At 43.0% G+C, this 22388-nt stretch overlaps 1 protein-coding gene across 2 annotated transcripts in view; it reads left to right on the forward strand.

Moving 5' to 3' along the window:
• Positions 1–3038: 3038 nt before the first annotated feature.
• MCUB (mitochondrial calcium uniporter dominant negative subunit beta) overlaps positions 3039–22388 on the forward strand; it is a 28726-nt gene continuing 9376 nt past the window's right edge. The window contains exon 1 of one of the 2 annotated variants that reach the window (XM_052682144.1): positions 3039–3350. In XM_052682144.1, coding sequence (XP_052538104.1) covers positions 3039–3350 — 312 coding nt within the window. Of the gene's footprint in view, positions 3351–6358; positions 6512–22388 lie in introns of those variants that run through there. The other variant, XM_052682145.1, reaches the window with a different exon arrangement.

The raw sequence follows: 22388 nt of genomic DNA on the forward strand, positions 1-22388 counted from the left end.
TGGATTCTTTCTGGTTCTGCAAGAAGAATGTGTCTGTTGAGAAGAGCACCAACAGAGGGGTCCATCAGCCACTTAACTGTTGAACAGCAGCCAGATCATTTAGTGGTGGTAGAAATCATCCTGCACCAGGATCCTGTCCTGAGAGTGACAGGTATCAAATGATCTGGAGTGAAATGTGAGAAACTTGTAACATGCAGGTTAACCTGACCTCGCTTTCCTCTGTATCTTGCATGTTTAGAGGTAAGCTTAAACCTTGACAAGTGAAACACCCTGTCAGCATTTTTGCTAATCAGTTTAATCGCACTGTTGACCTTAAATTTAATCATTTCTTGTAATGAACAGTTTTGCAATCTAATTACTTTGTGAACAAAGTATAGTAACCTTTTTTATTTCTGAAAAGTTGTGTATGTTCTGTAGCTTCTGTGAATGTGCTGTCAGCTGGGGTAAGCAGGAGGCAGCCAACAGCTTTGTCTTTGCTGTGCTGGTATCTTTCTTTCTCTGGCTTTCAGTTTCTCTGTTTAAATTTTTTATGGTGTTCATCTGTCTTCTTGCAGTACTCATTAAGACAATACTTGAAATAGGGTGCCTGATATGCAATGCATTTCAACCTGTGGTGCATGAAGTGACTTACACCAGTCTTTTCCCTGTTCTGTTATTTGTCATCCAAACTTCTTGTTATAGTCAATTCTAGTGGTGCTACCTGCATCTTTTACTAAATGTCTGTTATTAAAAAAATAAGTTTTGTTATACTGCTTCTGGGAGAAGCCAGAATGTACTGAGAGCCCTGAGCGTTGTGAGGAGCCTTTGCCAAGGCTGCCCACATACAAGGATGTGGTGTTTTGATATGGTTCCAACAAATGCCAATTCCAGTCCCACTCTGATGACATTACGTGTACTTTGCCTCACATTTTAAGTCATTCAAAGGACTAGTGCAGGTCATTACAATTGCCCAAATGAGGAAAATTGTGTATGTTAATAAAGGTTTTCTAAGCTTGTGTTAATAGTGCAGTCAAGGAGCTGAAGTACTTGAGACTGGCTGAGGCTGTTGGTGTAGGTGCTGCAGCAAGGGCACAGGCTGAACTCCTCCATAGTCACACTGATGGCAGATTGGCCTGCTGGTCCCTGCTGCAGCTGGGCCTCAAATGGCCCTGGAACTATGATGATACAACTTTTACAATCACAATTCGGGTATCTGATGACTTAATAAATACTCCAGTGCAATCTAGGCAGCCTGGCAGCTCTGTAGTAAAGAGTGCGATTTATGATCCTCCCTCCATCCAATCTAAGCACTTCCCATTCCTTCAGTCAGAATTTATCTCTATAATCAGAATCCAGATCTTTTCCCATTTAGTGTTGTGTCTTCCAGCAGTCTGGTCAGGAAATCTTACTTGAATGATACATTGCTCCATAGAAAATGCAGAGCTTTTGTCTGTCTTGTGTAAGTCAGTAATAGGTCTCATTTCACTCTTACACACACACACACACACACACACACACACACACACACACCCCAGCAGGAGGATTAGCAAGCTAATATTTACTGCTACTGTTTTGAAGACAGATCTTTGTTCTCTGCCCGTGGAGGGAATATAATTCTCTCTAGTGGAAAAAGTTGCTGTCTTTACAGCAAATAGCCTTGGTATTGTCATCCCATTCAAAAGAATCAGAAGAATTTTATTTGCTACCTTCTCTGTGAAAATGTAGGAGTCTGGGTTTCATTTGTGTGACTGTTTGGAAAGCTCTGGCTGTTTATTAATGGCTTAAGGATAAGTAGTGAGACTTGTCTGAAATCAGGTTCAGCCCTCTAGGTGGTTGGTTTTGGGATTCATTGGTGCTTTGCTTAGATGACAGGTACCAACCTGTGGGACACCAGTTCTTCTCCTTATGTGATGTCAGAACTATCCACTGGGACTTGCAGCACCTGGGCTTCCATGTCAGTGCCCTTCATTCCTTTTGGTTGTTGCTTGAACCAGGGGGTTCAGATGGGGCCCCTGTGAGCAGGGGACAAGAATTTTCTTGGTTTTACTAGCGTTGCTATTCATTCCCTAGTAAACTTTTGTACTGCTAAATGTATATATAGATTTTCTTTGTCAAAAGTTAGTTTTGCATGGTGCTAGTTTAAAAGTGTTTTGCAGATAGCTTTGAGGTATGAGATGCAAAGTTACAGCAAATGGTTAAGAAATAAGAAGCCACAGAATGCTTCACTCTTAGAGTGAAGCAGAACTTACCTTATGATGCAATCTGAGAGGTGAGAAATATAAACGTAGGGCAGGTTTTTCAAAGAGGTAAGGTCACTGTTTTAATGTGGCAGTGATGTAAAGGCATTGTTTTAATGTGGCAGTGATGCAAGGCCTAGTGGGTAAAACGTTCTGCCTGCTCTCTTGGCCTGTAGAAACAACATACTAGTTTGTTTCCCATTTCCTGGAGGGGGACACATGCATTCCCTCTTCCCAGCTGGAAGCTGAAGGAGTGTGGGGTCTTAGACCCCTGGAGTTCTGCCATATTAGCGATGTTCTTCCAGATCTGCAGTTTTGAAGAGCCTTCCATCACCATGGGGTGCAGCTGTGTTTTGTAGTATGCAGTACTGCTGTGGATGAACATTACCAACAGCAGAGAAAACCAATGAATCCAGCACTTTTCTCTTTCCCTGCTGTAACATCATGGATCCCTTTCACTTCAGAGCTCTGCACTGAGCACAAAACCTGTGTTCATGGTCATGAAGATTTGCTGGGAGAAGCTAATATGCAGTAAATGACAATTGCAGTTTGCTCTGCAAATCATTCTGCTGCTGTGAACTGACTGCACTTGAAAATACTGAACTTTGGGACGTTTTTCTTTTGTGTTCAGCTGTTCATTTCTGTGCTATCACGGTGTTTATTCTGCTGAAGCACTGGTTGGTAATAATCAGGTTCCCTCAGGCCGGGCAATTTGGCTAGTAAATCACCTAGTGCGAGACAAAGGGTCATTATTTATCAGCTGTACAAGCAGCAGGCGTTCAAGTATGAGAAATCCAGGATTTTTCTTCACCCTGTTTATAAATGCAGCTGTTGAAATCCGCTTTCAGGACCGAGCAGCAGGCGGACGGCGCCCCGGGGCTCGTACCGCCAGGCGGACGGCGGGCGGGAAGGAAGAGCCTCGCACACACCGCCGGAGGAAACGCCCTCCGCTCGGGCTCGCCCACGCCCGCCCCGAGCCGAGCGTGGAGGAGGAAGAGGTCTGGGGCGATGCTGCCGGGACTGGGGCGGGCGGTGCGGAGTCTGCCGTCTGGCGACGGGCTGCTCCGGCTGCTGGTGGGCGGCCGGGCGGCGCGGGGCAGAGAGGATGACCGCCCGACCCTCTCGGAGCCTCAGGTGAGTTCGGCGGAGCACCGCTCGGAGAAGTTCAGCCGCTGGTAGGGAGCGGCGGGGCGGGGCGGTAACCCCGGTGATGGGGGAGGGGGAAACGAGCGATCCGCTGGTGGAGCCGCCCTGGAGCGCTCCGGTGCCGGCGTCAGGCGGCGGCTGCTCCGCCACCGCAGCTGCGGCTGTCGCCTCGCCCGCGGGCCCAGCAGCGGGGTTCTCCAGGCGCGGGGCGTGGTGGGGGAGTTACGGGGCTCTGTTACGAAATAGGAGTGGAAGGGAAAAAGAAAAAAAAACAACCAAAACTTTTCCTCAAGTGTTGCTGCGGAACTTCGTTGTGTGCAGTGCCTGGGGTTGTGTGTTGTGCTGGGCCCGGGTGCTGCAGCTGGAGCTGCAGCTTGACAGATGCTCCCAGGCCACCAGGCAGGGCAGCTAGCAGGGCCTGTGGCTGTCTGTCAGGAAAGGATGAGCCATAGTCCCTGAGGACCGTTTTAACAGCAGAAATGCCGTGCACGCTTGATCGTGTTGCTGTGATGAAGCAGACCACGATGCTGTCGTCTGCCCGAAAGAGAACCTGGGCTAGCAGGTGACAGGCAGAAGGAAGCCCTGAGTGGGGCTGTGCAGCCTGCACGGTGTCATGGCCACTCGGAGACACCCAGCACCTCCATGTGTGTGTCTTGACAAGGATTACTGCACACAGCGTGCTTGAAAAGTCACCTGCAGAATTCCCTAGCATTAATTTGGCCCTACTCTGTTAATCTGAGAAGCTTTCTCAGCTCAATCGTGGCTGTGTTAGGAGGACACTTAAGAAGGGAATTAAAATTAATGTTGGCTTAGCCACCTTCATCTCTTAAGGTTTAAATGTGGAGTGCTAAAAATGTGTTACCTCTTGCAGTGAGCATTTACACTGCCATTCATCACGCTCTGATGCTGCTTGTTCAGTTTATCACCTCTGACTTATGCAGGGTGCAGCTTTGCAGGCAAGCTTTGTGCTTTTCTAGGGCTTCTGAGATGAGGCTGAAAACTGATTAAAGTTCATGAAGATGCACCTAAAAGGGGAGGAGGAGAAGGAAAAATGAGCAGGAGAATGATCTGCTTTGTCACCTAGTGGGAAGGAACATGACAGTGACAAAGTTTAGGAGTCAAATTCGTACACTCTGATTTAAGGAGAAGGATTCTGTTGAGGACTTTTCTAAAGCGGAAATGTTTAGAATAAGTTAACATGAAATACTTTTTATATGTGCAATTAAGAGTTTTAACTTTTCTACAGAGCCGTTAGCATGACAACATGAGGCTTGCTTTCTGATTTTCCTCTTCCTGTGTTCATCTTTGGACACCTTTCAAATTTGTAAATGCGCCTCTGTAGAGCAGCTCAGGCACTTAACGCATTTGTTATCATAAAAGTTAAATTAATGGCCTGTAGGTGTAATTTCGAGTAGCGAAACACATTACTGCAGCTGTTCAGATCTTCAGATTTTGAAGTTGAGCAAAGCATCAGATTATGTTCATCTCATTAGTTAAACACTAGCATGGCTCTTTGATGGTGTTTCCCCATTTAAGTTTTTGGGTAGTTCTGTTTGCTGGCTGCTCTGTCGTCACAGGCACGAGAGGAGTTTTGCTGCAGCTCTGGAAAGGAGGGCGGGAGTGCTCAGCACTGGTCACACTCATCCTTGATGTGCTCCAGTGCCATGTTTTTCAGCTTGCTTTTGTGCTACAAGCTGTAATAGAGATCAGCGTGCCCAGGCACCTTCTGTGGCACTGACCATAGGCTTCCATTGGCAAAGCTGGAGGTGATATTTTCGTGGCTATGTAGGTGCTTGTGAGTTACTGTGTTGGTGAGCAGATGTGTGAGCACAACATCTGTTTGTATGCTGTGCTTCTTACTAATAAATAAGTTACCCGGGGGGTAAATCAGCCAACCTGGGATGCCTAATTTTTGCTGAAATTTTTCTGTGAAACAGCAATTGCCATCATGAACAGGATCCTCAACTGTCAGCTTTTCAGCTCAGCTGTTAGCCGAAATCCTAGCCTTCTTTGATGGCTCTGATTAAGGCCGCTATGCTTTCAGTATAAAGTTTATAGAAATCATACTTAATTTTATCAAGTTGGTTTTTAAGTTATAGGAGTTGATTTGTATTGCATGACTTTTTTGTTCTGAGAAGCGTTCAGCATTTACATAGACATGTAGTTTTTCAGACAAAGTGAAGCGTGTTGTGTTTTTTGGGCAGGCCTTATTATTGCTACATGGAATTTTATTTCCAGAAGGATGTGGTTCACTTTGTTAGAGTCCTGGATTTGTAATGCCACAGCTATTTGGTTTGTGCTGAAACTTCAGAGCTGCCAGCTATTTCACTTCCTCTTGCCTTGCACGTGTTAACTCTGTGCTCAGAGAAATGCTCTGCTTCTGCTGTTCTTTGTGGGGAAGAGTTCTTCTTTTTCTATCATGATGGAGAACAGATGTTTTAACACAAACTGGCAATTTTCAGCTCACTTTTTTCTTGGCTGTTCATAAACAGTCTGAGCCAGAGAACACTTAAAGGGCTGATTTTTAAAAAAAATTTTAACGCAATCTAGTTAGATACCAGATTTGGCACTGTGGAGAAGCTAAAATGGATTTGCTTTTTACAGACATTCATATACATGAGATTCTTGGTTTGGTTCATGCAGCAGAGATCTGTATAAGGCTGCCTGCAGCACTGGGGATTTCAGCTGCTATTGGCATGGAAGCCTGAGTTACGCTATTTCCTGTAGCTTTTTAAAATCAGGATCCCTTGCAGTTGCGTGGTCCCCTTTAGCAAAATTGTTTCTGTGCATTGTGGAGTTGCTGGTGTAGTGACAGTGTCTCCTGCAAGGGGCATGGCTTGTACTGAGAGTAAGGAACTGAAATGGGAAAACTCTTTGTTTGTTTTATGAAGCATTAGTTCTGTTTAACATCATTAATTCAGAGAATGTCCTGCTTTTATGTGTGGGATTCTCTTAAGTTGCATATCTGCACAATAAAGGTTGTGTGTAAGCTGAAAAGTGGGTTTGCAAATATGCCTGTGAAAAGTTTTTGTTTTCTTTCTGTTTTAGGGAATGATGTATGCTTGTTGCTGAGGAAAGGATTTTTCCTGGTTGCAAATTGCAGCCAGTTGGGGAACCACTGGGTTTGGTTACCTGCAGAAAGCAGGGCAGTGAGTATTTTTGGTTTTGTCCTTCCCAGTATCATCCATATCTGTCAAAAATGTTTCTTTTAATGCTCTCAGCTGACAAGCTGTTGGCTACGCCATGTTTCAGGCTGGCCCTAACTTTGTTTTGTCCTTCCTGTTAATGATGTCTAGTTACTCTTGTTTTCTTCCAGACTGCTGTACCACTTTTAGCATTACTCATTTCCAGTTTATCCTTTGGTTTTAGACAGTCTGGGGAGTATCAATCTAGATGTGCCTGAATAGCTACAGGATAATTCAAATTTTTTTTCCCTGCTATATTTTAACTTTTGCCTCCTTCCAAGATACCCCACCAAAGTAGCAATCACAGCAGCTACAGACGTGAGTTACCATTGAGTGTTTTGGGTGGTTGAGTATTCCTCTTAAGCATGCTTTGTCCCTGCTATATATTAGCAGTCTTCATAGGTCCTTTGGAAAATGAGGTATAATTGAAGCTGAGAGCTGGAAATTGTGAACTTTCAGTGAGCTTCCCCCTCTTTTCTTTCTGCTTCTTACAACGTAAGTTTGCTTAATGATCCAAACCTTGTTTTCTAATTCAGAAACCTTGTGTTTTCACTGGAGGATGTCACCAATGCCATGCACACCCCAGAACTGTCTATGGAAGTGCTGTTCACTCTTCCATATATTAACTTACAAATGTCTTCACCATTGAAAAGATCCTAGTCATCTACTGCAGGAAGTGTGCCTATCTCAGCTAGTTCATTTCATTGCCTTTGGATACTGCATCTATGCCAGAAAAAAAGAATGGCACTGGGGATGGTAGCTGGATGCTTTCTGCTCTTACTCTTTCCATGTCTAGCAAGTGGGAGATGGCTGCATTTGCTCTGATAAATGTGCTTTTGGAGAGATATGTTGGAGATAGATATATAGGAGGTACATACTGGAGGTATGTGTCTGTATCATGGAAATTCATCATCGTTTGTACTTCTAAGCATGCTCTAGCTGTTCAGTATTTTGCCATACATTGTGAAGAGCATCCTCATGTGATAGCAAAGTAATAGGCTGTGCTTCTGAAAAGTTTGGAAATAAGTGACTCTACATATATCCAGCAGGCAACGGGAAGTGCATATGTAGATACCTCCCTATTAGTAGCCCTTCTGACAACGCTTGTTTTTATGTTTTGGGTGTTTGGTGGGTTTTTTTGTTGGTTTTTTTTTTTGTTTTGTTTTGTTTTGTTTTTGTTTGGTTTGGTTTGGTTTTTTTTCCAATTTAAAATGGGGATAAGAGGAGTCATGCCATGAAGTGGTACCTGTATGAGGCTCACTGTCACTGTAAAGGAGGTAACAGGAAATGATGCTGCAATTTCATTTTGAGCGGTGCTGTGATAATCCAAACAGTGCTGTAAGCGTGAGTACATTTTTGTGCTTTATGGGATGAGGAAAATCTCAGTCAGGCTCTGTTCCTTCCAATGCTCTGAATGAGGCTCTTTTTTGTACCTGTGAAAAGGCTGATTAATACTGAACCTCTAGAGAATGTCTGAGAAAATTGCTCTGCAAATGCCTTGGGTGCTCTGAAGATTTACCACAGATCACTGCTTGAGCTCTAATACTTAGTGCTGTTTACAAATGTAGGTAGTGTGTGTCTTAAGAACATTAGTCTCTTCTAATAATGCTTTTTTTCTTTTCTTTGGATGTTCTTTTTATGTGTTAAAATCTTGTTTTGAAGCTTAAAGGTAAAACTTAAAGCCCCTAATAACTTATGTCTGAAGGGGTGGGAGAAGAATGAAAGGGATTGATGCTTCTTTTGGTTGGTTGGTTTGTTTGTTTTGTGTTAAAGATTTTACCTTCTGAAGGCCTTCCTGTAAGACTTTTGGCACTAGAGAGAAAGCAGGCAGTACACCTGTTCTCAGCATGTAGTTAAACATTTATACATACATACATACATACCACTGTCTTCCTCCACTTGAAGGGGAATGAGCTGTATGAAAGTGAATGGAATTGCTGTAGCTGGAGTTGATTTCTCCAAGATCTTTTCCACCATGGCAGCATACTTGCAAGTCGGCAGCAAAGATGAATTTCTCATTGGGTTGCTGGTTGGCAGCACAGTTAAAGCAGCCAGGTGAGAAGGCAGTAAGCTCTTCTGGGCCTGCAGGTGTTCTGCAGTCACTTCTGGTCCTTGTTGCAATACAATGTTGATTACGAGATTTTTCTGTTAAGGGTATTTAACACTGGCTCTGGCTCTGGGCTGATGATGCCTTTCTCTTTTCCAGGAAGATGAAAGGAAGAGACAGGCTGTCTCTTAAGCTAAATGTCCTAAGCTAAAGCAATGAGCCCAACAAACAATTAAGCCATTTGCTCTCTGAACTGGAGCAGGGAGGATGGGCAGAGGACTGACCGCTCCCAGGCCTGCCACTTGCTGTGACTTTTTCCATCCTCGTCTGACTCATATGTCCTGGATCATCTTGACACTGCACCTCAAGGTGCAGGTATTCTTTCATGCCATCCACAGAGTGTTTTGTGTCTGCCAGACTGACTGCTCCTTAATTCCTGCAGTGTGGGAGAATCGACTTGCTCTGTAAATGTGCTGCTGTGTGCCATTTGTAGCTGATTGAGTAGATGAGGAATTTGTGGTCTGTTCACTGTGAGGATAGATGGCTCACAAGGAATGCGTGACATGACGTCCATGATCCCCAGGGGTTGGGGAAGTGTGGATTTAGACTGTGAAGGTCGAGTTCATCACTTGTAAGGTAAATCTCTCATATTAGAGTGGCTATGTCTGTTATAACACAATAGCTGAAGAAGAGAATAGAAATTAAAAATGAACATTGGTTGGCCGCTTGCCTGCTAAATATTGTATCTTTTCTTTTTGGTCCACGAACCAGTTCTTCATCCATGCCTGGCTGACTGATCTCGTGCTGTGCTTGGCTGTGTGAAGTGTCAGCAGACAGTGTGTGGGTAAACAGAGAGCTTTGTGCCGGTGTGGTGATGCACAACCTCCTCCTGCTGCTGGGGAGGGAGTGTGTAGTGTTCCTTCAGATGAAAAAGGAAATGTTTGCTTTGAAAACAGAAAACTTGCACTTTTAGAAGCTGCGCTTATCGCAATGAGCAGACAGTGCATCTTCAGAAGGACAGAAAAATTGAATACATTATACACAGACAAGATTGTAACCTTTTTTTCTCAATTTCAGATAAGCAATTTTGAAGCAATTATCTTGTCATTTGCACTCTGGTCATTTCAGATCAAAATTACTTCAGCCTTCACTTTCTAGTCAGGTGGAAAGGAGGTGTTATGTCTTCTTGTATGAAATGTTACCTGCATTGCAGAGCAATGAAACAGTTTCATCTTCCTGCTATCTCTTTGTTATTGGTTAACTGTAGAGAAAGAGACCATGAGGTTGACTAAAGATCACAAAAGCATCTTTAAATGTCTCATGTATGAGGAGAGATTACATTGCTCTTCTTCCTGGCAAATCAAATATAATATATCACGAGGAAGTTGGCTTGGGGCAGAGTGTTCTGCTCTGCAAAAGACTAATATTCTCCATGGAAGGTGCAGTCACCTTTTGGGCTGACATCTTTATGCTGTGATGTTCACAGGGCAATGTTGCTATGGCATTGTTCAAGTTTTCTACATATATATTTTTTTCTTATGACCTGTCTCATCCTCTTACCTTCTCTTGCAAACTCTCTCTTACTTGATATTCTTTTCTTGCTTTTTGAACCAGCCTCTCAGCAGAGCAGTGCCATATCCCATAGTGCAATCTGTGGAAGACAGACTTCTATTTATTTCTTTATTTAGTAAAAGCAAGCAAACAAACAAGCAAACAAAAAAAACCCTCACCTTTACCAATGGGTTTAAATAGCCCCTGAGCACCTGCTCTCCTAGGGCCCTCGGTGGCTCTCATGTTCCACACCTTGCCTCTCCCATAGCTGGCATAAACTTGGCCTTACAGCAGGGGGGTATCTGAGGGCTGCAGCTATGGGGCAGAGGGGGAGTTGGTTGTGTCCTTTTGTTGCAGTGGTGGGTTAGTAGGTGGGTGGGCCAGAGGCTGCACGCAGAAGTGTTTCTTAGGGAATGGGGCAGAGGTTTGGGCTAGCCTGAGCTGTACAGGTTAATAGCAAATTTTTAAGATGTGTTAGAGTATCTAAAAATGTTTGAGAAGACGGCAAATGTGCTTTTAGCTACAGGGTAGCTCAGTTTCCTTTTCTGCAAATCCTATCTCTGCCGTGTCCTAGAGAACAAAAGAAGCTGAAAGAGGAGTTTGCAAACAGTAAAATGAAAACGAAAACAAAACAAAAATAGAAGCCTGATGGAAGAAACACACCTGTTGTAAAAACGCAATGTCAATAATAGTGGGTTCTTAGAGCACTGTTGTGCTAAGATTAGTAATGAAAAGCAGGAAATCTTCTGGGTCTGAGTTGCGAGGGGATTGAGACACAGAGACTCGTGATCTTGAGCCATCTGTTTTCTTCTCGTACTAGAGGGGAGGTAAAGTGCCTCTCTTCTGGTTTCACTTCAGTGCGTGCTCAAACAGGAAAAACTGAGTCAAGCATTGAAGCTCTTTTGTGAGGAACTTTTGTGTGCGGTAACCAAACCCTGTTGTTAAATCCTCATGGAACTTAGATATGAGTTTTCTTTTAGTTCAGCCATTCTTGTTTAACTGTGTATGCTGCCAGCTGTATCCTGGATTCTTCATGCTTTCTCAAAGGCTGCTTCTAAAATGACTTGTAGACTAGCTGTCACAGCGCTTACACTTGTGGCATGCATTTTGGCAGCGTAACTTTGGTTGGTTTGGAAAACTTTTGGAAGCTGTAGTGTTCTCATTTCAGTATCTCAAAACATAAGCCTTGCTAAGGGGTGCAGCACAAGGAACTGGAAAGGTTTAGAATGGGTGGACCCCTGGGGGCTTTGATCTGGGAGATGACCTGCTGCAGAATGACTCACAGCTTGGCTTATTCTTCTCAAAACTGAGAGAGGCCTAATAAAAATCTCAAAAGATTCCTGCTAGGGCACGTTCCCAGGCACTGGCACCATGGCAGCATCTTTTACTTGCAGTCAATCCAGCTGGTACAGTTTCTCAGCTAGTTGCAATGGCTTTCAAGCAAAAGCAGTTTTATTTTGAAGAAGATGATGGCTTTTCCTTCCTTTTCCTCCAAAGCTGGAGCTAGCCTCACCTTAATATGCAGACACATAAGATTTTTGCAATGAGATTCCCATAACTTTTTTCTCATTGTAATCTGTTAGTTATGAGAGTGTGCTCTGATGTTCTTTATTGTAGTCATCTGAAATGAGAGCAATCTGTATCTGAAGCCATAAAGTCTGACGTGCTATAGGATATGAAAGTGTAGTTCATATTTAGGTCTGTCATCTTTAGCCAGAAGCAAAGGGTGCATGCTTAGTATTTGTAATCAGTCTTTCTGCTGTATTAAAACTGGGTATTGTGGCCTAGAGAGAGCTGTGTAGTTTCAGGCTTAGTCTTGCAGTGCTTATGACTGTAGGCATCCTAGAAAGGTGAGTGAGCTGGGTCATTTGAAAGAGCCCAGGCCTTGTGCAAGTGAATTGCAGCTGTTGAGCCATCCATGCTCCTGAGAGTGCTGACCTCAAGCTATCCTTCATGACAGTGAAAGTGTAAAGCAAGAATAATCTGATATAGACCATACCCTGATAGGACTTTAATCTGGGCAAGCCGTTACAATAGTGCCATTCTTCTGCACTTCAAAAAGCTTGTTTCCTTGTGTGACAGTTGCCTTGCCTTCTGCAATGGCTGTCACTCATCTGGTGAGCAGGGATGCAACTGTTGTCGGGGATTCCCTACGCCAGCTGATGAAAAATGTGATTTTGCTGCTTTTCAGATACAAATACACTCTGGGCTTGTTGGGGGGCCAATCTTACGAGTATGCACTCCACCACAAACCATTGCAGCGTGTCTGGTCTACCTTGGCATTAACCATCACTAATTTGTAGTTCTCTTTATGTATTACAGAAGCTTTTGTGCAAGTTATGAATATTCCCAACTGCAGTGCTGCAGGTAGCTACATGCAATAACATAATAAAATAGATGCTATCAGAAATTATGAACAATCTTGAACAAAAAGACTGATGACTGATGTTGATTATTCATGTGCTAATAATTTTGGATGCTGTGCAGCACTTGGAATTCAAGCCCTTAGGTACTGCTGTTGGCCTTTTGGTTTTCCTAGTAGCTCCTAGGTTTTGGAAGAAGCTCTGACCTCTGTGTCATCCCTTGACTCAAGGATTTGAGCTTTAAGGAAAATACATAGCACCTTTTCCAGTCTTCAGAGGGTCAGGATCTGCTGTCAGAGCAGCACAGTGCTCCAGGGGAAGCCAGCAGGAAAATCTCATGTGCGAGTTCTAGAAACTATGGTTGAGCCCCAGCAACACATGTTGCAGAGGAAGGGAAATGTGGAACAAAGGTGCTTATTCAGAGGAGATGATGGAAACAGAGCTGCTGGACTTCGGTGTTTATCTCAAACTATCAATATTTAGTGAGTAGTTTGTGCTGTTACTGACTTGGTGCACTTTGCTCAGTGTGGCACGTACTCTGGCCTTTTTACAATTACAAATGCAGAGATGTTTAGGATATCCCATTTAGATTAAATAATTGTTTTGTAGCATTAATGCCTCTGCTTAAAAATGAGCATTTAGCAGATTGCTTCAGAGGCTTCAGATGTGAATGTAGATGCAGAAGAAGGCAGATTCTTAACTTAAATAGTGTTATTCTGCATGAAAGGAAAATACAGACATGAGGAAAGCAAGGAGAGACTGGTGTGTCTCTTTGTGCCCTTCATGCCCACAGAACAAGTGAATGAAGAGATTTTCAGTGCATTCATTAACCCTTATCAGATCTTCCTTCGTTGAACTGGCAGAAAGCAAAAGCATATTGCAGCAAAATATTTTGGTGTCAGAGACTGTGACTGTTCTTTCCCTTGTATTTTCTTCCAGGATAGCACTTTGCAAACATGGCTCTCTTAATGCTAATTAGATACTTTTTTGCTCGTTTGCTAGATTGTCAGTAAGCCATCCTTGAAAAAGTCAGATCTTTTGTACTCCAGAAAAGCTCTTCTGAGTTATAAAGGTGTTAACTACAGGCTACTGCAGGTTGTCCAATATGCTGTTTTCTCAAGACAGTGCAGATGTTATAATGTGGGAAAGGCTTACAAGAATTCTCATGCTGTGTGTTTGTGAGGAAGGCTGCTCCCCTCCAGTGCTGGTCCTCATCACAGCAGAGCAGCAGGTGGTGTGAGTTGGTCCCAGTTGCTCTGTTCCTGTGAGAGGCACGTTGCTGGTGCTGGGGACCTGCATTTCCCATGGCAGGGATTTCCCAGTCAAAGTCCTAGAATTGGTAAATCCAAACAACTGGTATTAGTCCTGGTTTGGGAGCTCTAAAGGAAAAAGAAATGGGGCATCACTTTTTCTCTCCTGCTGCCAAATGCTACGTAACGGCCTGTTTTGCTACCAGTGCTGGAGTAAATTTACTCATGCTCATAAGGTGCCTGGAGAGCGAGTCCCATGCTATCCAGGGAATGCAGCGCTTCAACAGCTGTTGGGCTGAGGGGATCCATGGCTTGCTGTGAACCTGGAGGCATCTGCTGGGAGGCCATCCTGGCATTGCTCTGATGAAATGGCAGTTTGTGAAATTCTCATTTAGAAATCAAAACCGAAACAATTCTTCTGATGGAAACAGTGTAACTATGGGTTGTCACTGCACATGAGCAACAGGGGAGGGCTGGCAATTCTATGGAGCAAACAGCACCAGGGCTGGGAGGTACCAGTATTCAGGGCTGCCTCCTGCTGACCTTTTCTGCTATGGCCACAGGGACCTGATTTGGCCAACAGCTTGTCTATAACCAGCCAGAGAAAACTTAATCCATAGCTGGGAAATGTCACCCCTCTGTCTCCTCCAAAGAGTTTTAAAGAAAGTAGTCTGCTAGTAGGAGCTGTTTGCTTCCAGCCTGCGCTAGTGAGTATATTGTGCTACCAGATTCAGACATCAAGGTGTCATGCTGAAGCGTAGGAGACGAGAAGCAAGCTGGGAATTAGGTTGGCACTGTTCTGATAGTTAATTATTTACCCGCAGCAGGCTGCTCCTGGTCTCATTTTTCTTCACTCCTCAGTATCCCAGCGTGATAAAGCATGCAGGGATCGTGTTTCTCCAGGATATGGCTGCAAAGGGGCCTGCTTCTTGAGCGAAGGCAGTTAAGGTCCAATTCGTGGTACAGAACACACTGAATGTTTGGTGAGAGCTACTGGAAAACCAAGTTGCTGCTTGAGCTGCAGTGTTGGTGTAGTACAATGAGGGAAATACTGTGCTTGTCTTCAAAGACGCTGATCATTGAAGAGAAATCACGTGCAGTATCAATGGTTAAAAGCTGTAGAGTTTAATTTATTAGGAAAAAAAAGTAGGGATTAAATACATGTAACTGGCCTACGCAGTAACTACAGAAGTTCATAAATCAACAAGCGTAAGAGGTAAGAGCAAAGAAAACAGAAAGGAACTGTGCATGTGGCTGGGGATAAGGGTGAAGTGAGAAGGAGACCTTGGATATTCCATATGTGACTCCTCAAGAGTGAAATGCTCTTGGCTATCAAATGCTTTCCCCAGGGAGAGCGTGGGAATTTTTTACTGGATGGACATAGAGCTATGCTAGACAGCAATCCAATAAATATTTAGAATGAAAAATCTTGTCCTTTTAGGATGACCACATCAATGTATTGAGTCTGGCTTCATCTCGTAACAGTCACAGTCAGCGTTATTTGAATCTGTTGTGAAGGACATGCAGAAAGTGAGTCATGCTGTGCTAGGTGCCTGCAGGCAAATGTGCATTTACAAGCCTGGCAATATCCCCACACTCATCTCAATGGCAGTATTATAGTCAGCTTGAATCTCAAGTTTACAGGACAGCTTACTCTTTTAGCTGTACTTCATCAACTCATTGGGAAGGAAAACCCAACGTCAGACAGGTCTGTGCCTGGTCTGTGCAGCCACGGGAGGGGAGCTGAGTGCTGAGCTAATCCTGTGTGCTTTGCTTGTCACTTCCACTTGTTGCAGCTTTTTTCTGCCTTTAGCAAAATAGCCGAAGGCTGTGAAAGTGAATCTAAAGCTAAGTTGCTGCGTATCTTTGGTACATATGCTTACTGCAATGACAGTTATGAGACAAAACAGAACTACTGCATGACAAAGACATCAAGCTGACAGAGTTTGCAAAATCCACATTAAATGTCCTCGTGTAATGCGTTTTCAGAGGAATGATGAGCTATTTCTAGCAGAGGAAAACTGTCATTTGATTTCTATGCAATAACATATGGCAATGTTTCACTGCAAAAGCTAAGAGATTTGCAGTGGGATAGGTATGGTGTGCACCCCTCTGTCACAAAGGTGCTGTTCCGAGGAGCCATCTCAAACCCAAGCATGTGATTCTAGACCATTTGAGGAAGCTTCATGCTGGTTGCTGGTGTCCTGGGAAGGGAGGAAGGGCTGTATTCCTATGTGCATGAGCACCTCACTGGCTCTCTGCTGGCTGGGCACAGGCAGCGCTGGGCATTTAAATCCATCAGCTTCTGCCTTCCTTCTGGTGGCTGTTTTCAGAGAGGCAAACTTGTGTTGTTTAATTTATGAAACAAGGAAAGCCTTATTAGCCATTATTCCTGTTTTTTTAATCTCATAGGCAAAAAAGAAGCCCTGTCTTTTTTACTCAGTGCAGCAGCATGCTGGAGAAACAGAACAGATGGCAAGCAGAAATCTTTGTGATTCTGTGCTGACATCATTTTCTTTCACTTGCCAGTTTGTTTGTTACTGGTTGACCACACTGGTCAGGTGGGCTTTGGTGGCACTGGGATACATGGTCACTCCCCCAGTGTGAATGTCTTTGTGTTCTTGGCAGGTACGAATGAACGTTTTTGTCTCTGGATGTCTCATGTTATCTCTTAATCGTGCTTATTATGATTCTCAACTAATAAGCTCCTGTGTAAAGCTACTGGAAATCTAGCAGGAAGCAGCAAGGAATAACAGTGGGGCTTCCTACTGGGATTCAGCCTCTACCTAACTGGCAAGGACTTGCTGCCCCATGGCTATTGCTTGCTTCCAGCTTGTTACCTGAGGCAGCACACACGATCTTTTTCTTGCTATGGGCTTTGGGATGCTGGAATGCATCCTGGGGCTGATTGCGAGGTTGATAAATAAACATTGTCAGTAAAACAGAAGTAGATACTATTGGATTAACCCAAAATGGTGTTCCTGTTCCTTACTAGAAGAAAATTTTGCAATGAATTAGGAGTTGGTCAGCTTTAGGAGCACAGTCCATGTAGCTTTCAGGGCTGTCTAGTTTAGGCCAAGGGAAGGCATTTGATGTTGCCTGCCTTTCCATGGAAGAAATAGTCTCTGAGTCCTTTAAAGGCAGTAAATGATTTTCTTGGAAACTTCTGACTCTACTTTGCCTACACGTGAGCGTTACTTGTAGGGCAGTATGAATGCCCTAATTATGAAACAAAAAGCAAGCGACTTTTTAAAAATTCTGCTTACTGATTTGCCTGGAAACTGCCTGCAGCTGACAGCTTAGGATTTGAAAACAGAAAGAAAAGAAATTCAGCTATCACCATTTGACAAAAGCTGGAGTCTGCCTGACAGGCAGTTTTGTAAGGAAGCAGATAATCATACATGATACAATGAAAGTAGGAAATGAGAGGCCAACTTGATTGAGAAGAAAATAAGCAGTTTCTTCTGATTGCGGGGAATCCTTCAGCACTTATTATGCTTGTGCTGTATGAAACCTTTTGCTATTATCTCTGTTGCATTTCATCTGTGATTTATCATCTTGGAGGAAATTCTTTTTGTAAAACTCATGAAAATTCGTGTTCTTTCTAAACAAAAAGTCTGTCCAAAAGACACCATATCCATTTTACATTGTAATGATTCACAAAACCAGAAGAGGAGCCAGCAAGGGCCTAATGGAGCTACCAATATAGGTTTGTAATACTTACTAAATTGTACTTGTCTTATTCATAAACAAGATGTCACTGAAGTGTGACTAAGTTCTTTTACTAAGTGTCACCAAGTTCTTTACTATGAGAGTGGTGAGGTGCTGGAACAGGCTGCCCAGAGAGGTTGTGGATGCTCCATTGCTGGAGGTGTTCAAGGCCAGGTTGGATGGGGCCCTGGGCAGCCTGGTCTAGCATTAACTGGGGAGGTTGGTGGCCCTGCATGTGGCAGGGGGGTTGGAGATTCATGATCCTTGAGGTCCCTTCCAACCCGGGCTGTTCTGTGATTCTGTGAAGTGACAGTACAGAAGTAACTGTGAATTCAGTGATGCCGTGTGTTTTAGGAGGCTATGAAAGATGCTCCTACCTACTGATGTTTGGGCATTATAAGCCTGTAGAGCAAAATACAATTACTGGTAAAATGTAGAGGTGTAATCCCTACATCTCAACACTATGGTGGCGTCATTTGAATATGTTCAAAAGTCATAATAATTATATGTCAACAAAAATACGGTGATCTATCTGGAAGTGAAGGATGCAAATGTCCTGTGAGGCACAAGAGAGCATGGATATTCGTGGTGGCCACATCTGAATCCTATTTAAAGAAGCTACAAGGACTCTTGAAAGAGTGAAAAAAATTATTCATAGCATCGAGATTCATGATCCTTGAGGTCCCTTCCAACCCAGGCTATTCTGTGATTCTGTGAAGTGACAGTATAGAATCTGATCACCTCCCTCGCCCTGCTGGCCACGCTTCTTTTGATGCAGCTCAGGATATGGTAGGCTTTCTGGGCTGTAAGGGCACATTGCTGGCTCATGTCCAGCTTGCTATCTGCCATTACCCCCAGGTCTTTTTCAGCAGGCTGTGTTCAATTATTTCAACCCCAGCTTGTATTGTGTTGGTATTCCCTCGACCCAAATGCAGGATTTTGCATTTCGATTTGTTGAACCTCATGAGGTTGACCTGGGCCCACTGCTCAAACCTCTCTAGATCCCTCTGGATGGCCCTCTGGATAGTCTGTGGGAATTAATATAGGAATAGAGGAAGAAAAAATGGATCTGAAAGGTACTGGATGAGCAGCAAGCAAGCACACATGCAAGTTTGCTCTGGGAAAAGCTCAGTGGGCACATTCCAGCACAGGTGCCAGACCATTCAGAGCACATGGGGGCTTTCATCTTCCTGTGCTGGGCTTACTTGCTTCTTTTATGATAAAAAAGTTTAGAAAAAGCCTTTGGAAAGCTGTACTGGAAAAGTTCAGTTTTTCCATTCTCATTGCCTGCTCAATAGAAAAGTTAAATAAATGATCAGCCTTATAATACAGAGTAAAGACAGGTGGGTGGGCTGGATAACTCCACGTATTGCAGCTGGTGCTGTTTGTTTTGACAAAACCTATTGCAGTTTCTATAAAATTATGTTTTTAAGTTCTCTGGTTACTGGCTGTGGATGTTCTTAGAGTGTTTGCCTCAAAAATATTTTTGATGTTGCCCATCAGAATCTCTTGGAAGGAAAGCAATTAGCCATCTGCTTACTTGCCTTATTATGCCATTGATTTCATTGGTTAAAAAGTATACTGAGATCAGACTGTCCGTTCCGACCAGTTTTTCATCAACTAATCAAAAGAAAACTGTTCTCCCTTTGGAAAAGTACACGTTCACAGTTGCCTGTGCAAAACGCTATTTCTGAAATGCTTGGGCAAGTTCTATGGCAGATCTTTAACAAGAAATGAAGGAACAGAGGTATGGATGTTTATTATAAAGGCATTTTTTTAATGGTCTGTTGTGTTTCAATAATTATCTAGACAAATGTTGCTGCAGGTAAAAAGGAGAAATTTTTTTAGTAGTGTAGCATGCAGCTACTTGCCCCTGGAATTATGCTGGGGCCAAGACAGACGTGGACATAAGGCTAAGTACCTACTCTGTAGGCAGGAACTGGTTGTGCCTGCAGTGGAGATGAGATGAAAACTTGCTGGAGAGATGATGAAGAGGCAACAGCGATGCTGTTGAGCTGTCAGCTTTCCTTTCTTCCTCAGCACCTGCTTCTCTTTCATGGTCTGCTTGGCAGAGCTGATTGGCAGTGCATTACTTGCAAGCAAACAATGAAAATCAGGCATGAGCCATCCCTGGGAACTCCTCTGCTGCTGGTGCTTCTAATTCACCTTCTTACCTCTGCCAGGTGCTAATTTTAAGCCTGGCATCAATCCGATTTCCCAAGTACTTTACTTTTGCTCAGCCAAGCTTCAAATGCCTTAAGGCATCATTAAAATAAAGAAAAGTCTGAGAAAACAATATTCATACATTTTGCAAAGTACCTCTTTTAGATAAATTAAGATAACCCCTGCTTTTTATGCTTTAGGGCACAGGTACGGCTAGTTATATTCCAAGCAGAGGAGTCCATTCTAAATGGAAGTGTTGACAAGCAGTTCTGTTTTCTGAATAATGTCTTTTTTTTTTTTTTCCTATGTGTTGCAAGCTGCCCAATGCTTTCAATCTGAGAAGTGCTTTAAGAAGAAAACAGGAGTTGGCTAAAACTGTGATAAAGCTGCAAGCATATGAATCTGACTTTGCATCCTGTTATTTCTCTTCTGTTATCTCTGCAATATAAACAAGATTCTTCCTGACTGGCAATTTGAAGAATTACTATTTCCCCTAGAGTTGAATAGAAGCATGTTTTTGAGAGATATGAAAGCAGCTGTATGCATTAAGATGTGCACTTTCTTGAACCTTTGTAGGAGAAGATTCAGCTAGTCCATTTTCTTATCTAATAAGATATATTGTAAGTGTATTTTTTAAAACAAAGTCTTGTTATCCTTAAAGTCAAATACTGCAGCGTTTTTTGGGTTGGGGTTTCTGTCAAGAAAGCACAGCACAAGAACTAAGATGCATTCAGTGGGCGAAATGAAAAGTCCCATCTGTGCTGACAGACTGCTCTTTTCACTGTGTGCTGTTAGAGAACAGACGGCGCAGCTCTCAGAGTAGGTTTGCTTTTGTTTTTGATAAAAACAAGCACATTCTCCATGCTACAATCGCTTTCTCTTCAAATCTTAGCCTCTTGGGTTTGCAATCTTAGTTATAGGTGTTGTATCCTTCCTTCTGTTCCAAAGAGGAGGTAGGTTGGGAACGATAGCACTTTTTGGACGGGTAGACTCGACTGAAACTGGATGAAGATGGAAGATTTCTGATAACTTGGATGCAAAAAGACTTCTAGGTCTCCTTCCTCAGTAGGAAGGGAAAGGGAAGAAGGTTTGCGAAAATAGTAAAAGGAAATACTGTGTTTCCCTTGGTTTTCAGCCTTTCTGAAATGTCTGGGGATAGTTAACTCTCACATTGTAGCTTGTTATTCTGTAATTAGTTGATTGCTTGGTTTGCTTCTCTTAAAAAATCAGACTGAAGTGGACATTGGCTGTGTTTATTGCAGGTTTAAAACAAAATGCAAAACAAAAACATGCACACAAAAACCAACACCAAAAAAAAAACAACAACCAGAAACCATACCGGTTAATATGGAACATGTCAGTAGGTTTCAGTAGTATGCCTGTTGGAGAGCTTGCTGCAAGATGCCTTTTAGTTACTGTGTTCTAGTGCGGCGTATTTAAGATAAAGGCAAAAAGCTGATGCTTAGTGGCATATTGCATTACAGTGTTTTTTTAATTTCATTTTCCTACTGTTACCTTAGAGAGGAGGAAGTGAGGATACTGGGGACTGTAGCATTGTGTTTTTTTGTAAAGGCCACTCGTGAGTTTGTCTTGAGGCACTATTGACATTGTGCTGACACTAGAAAGACAGACGAGCTTTGCTGAGGTGCTGCTGGGACCACAAGGGCACAGCAAGCCCTGCGCTGGAAAGTACAGCTGAGTGGGCAGCTGTGGGATAGCACGCTGTCTTTGTTATTAAAATAACAAAACTGCTGTATCATCTGAGGCTTCTGTAAGCCATGTCAAAATGGTTTCAAATATGGCCAGCTGCATTTTGATTCAGATTATTTTTATAATCTTTTGGAATGGCAAGCCAAAATGAAATAAAGCCATTGGTGCTCTCTGTGTTCTTAGAGTCTGATGGTGATTTTTTTTGTTTTTTTTGGTAGAATTTCAAGGTAACTTTTTCATAAGGAAATATATATATATATATATTATATTATATACTTTATATATAATATATATATATATATATATATATAAAATTCTTACCTTCCCTACCTACTTTGTAATTTTCCACAGAGCAGGAGTTACGATTTGTATTTGCGTACATGGTGCAGAGGAAGATGAGAGGCTTTCCTGCTGCCTCCTGCAGCAATGATGGTGCTGGCTTTCATATCAAACTCATCACACATAAATTTGAGCTTCAGTTTGCAGCAAGCAGTCAGACAACACCCTAAAAGATTGCTTGCCGGAACAGATACTGCCAGAAAATGTTATGTAGCTAGGCAGTGTGTTTTTGTTTTCTTTAGAGTTTATTTATTTATTTTAAAACAGGAAGGTGATATTGCTATTCTGGTCTTTCCCTGTCCTGCGCAAGCCTTCCTTTCCAGCTATGGTGGTGGCTGTTTTCATTTCTGTGCCAGTGGCGGCTGTTCCAGACTGTTTGAGAAGGGGATGGTGGTTTTGCTGTAGGGGGCAAACTCATGGCTTAATGGCTTCACTGAAACATGAGGTACAAACCTGGATATGCACAGAGAAGGATTGCTCAGCCCCTCACCCTGCCAAGTTATTCTTGTGTAGAAAGAGCTTGTTGGGAACTCAGTTATACTCTACTGCACTGTGACTTTTAAAAAAATATCCATTAGAACAGACAAGCAACATATTTACAGTGTAAGGGATGCTGTTAAGATTACACATGGCAGTTCTCTGTGTTTCAGGATCTTCTGTGAAAAACAGATCACATTTTGAATGTTGTTTCCTTATGTATGTTTCTG

The sequence above is a fragment of the Tympanuchus pallidicinctus genome, unplaced genomic scaffold (genome assembly GCF_026119805.1).
Source record: "Tympanuchus pallidicinctus isolate F22 unplaced genomic scaffold, pur_lepc_1.0 scaffold2, whole genome shotgun sequence".
Classification (NCBI taxonomy): domain Eukaryota; kingdom Metazoa; phylum Chordata; class Aves; order Galliformes; family Phasianidae; genus Tympanuchus; species Tympanuchus pallidicinctus.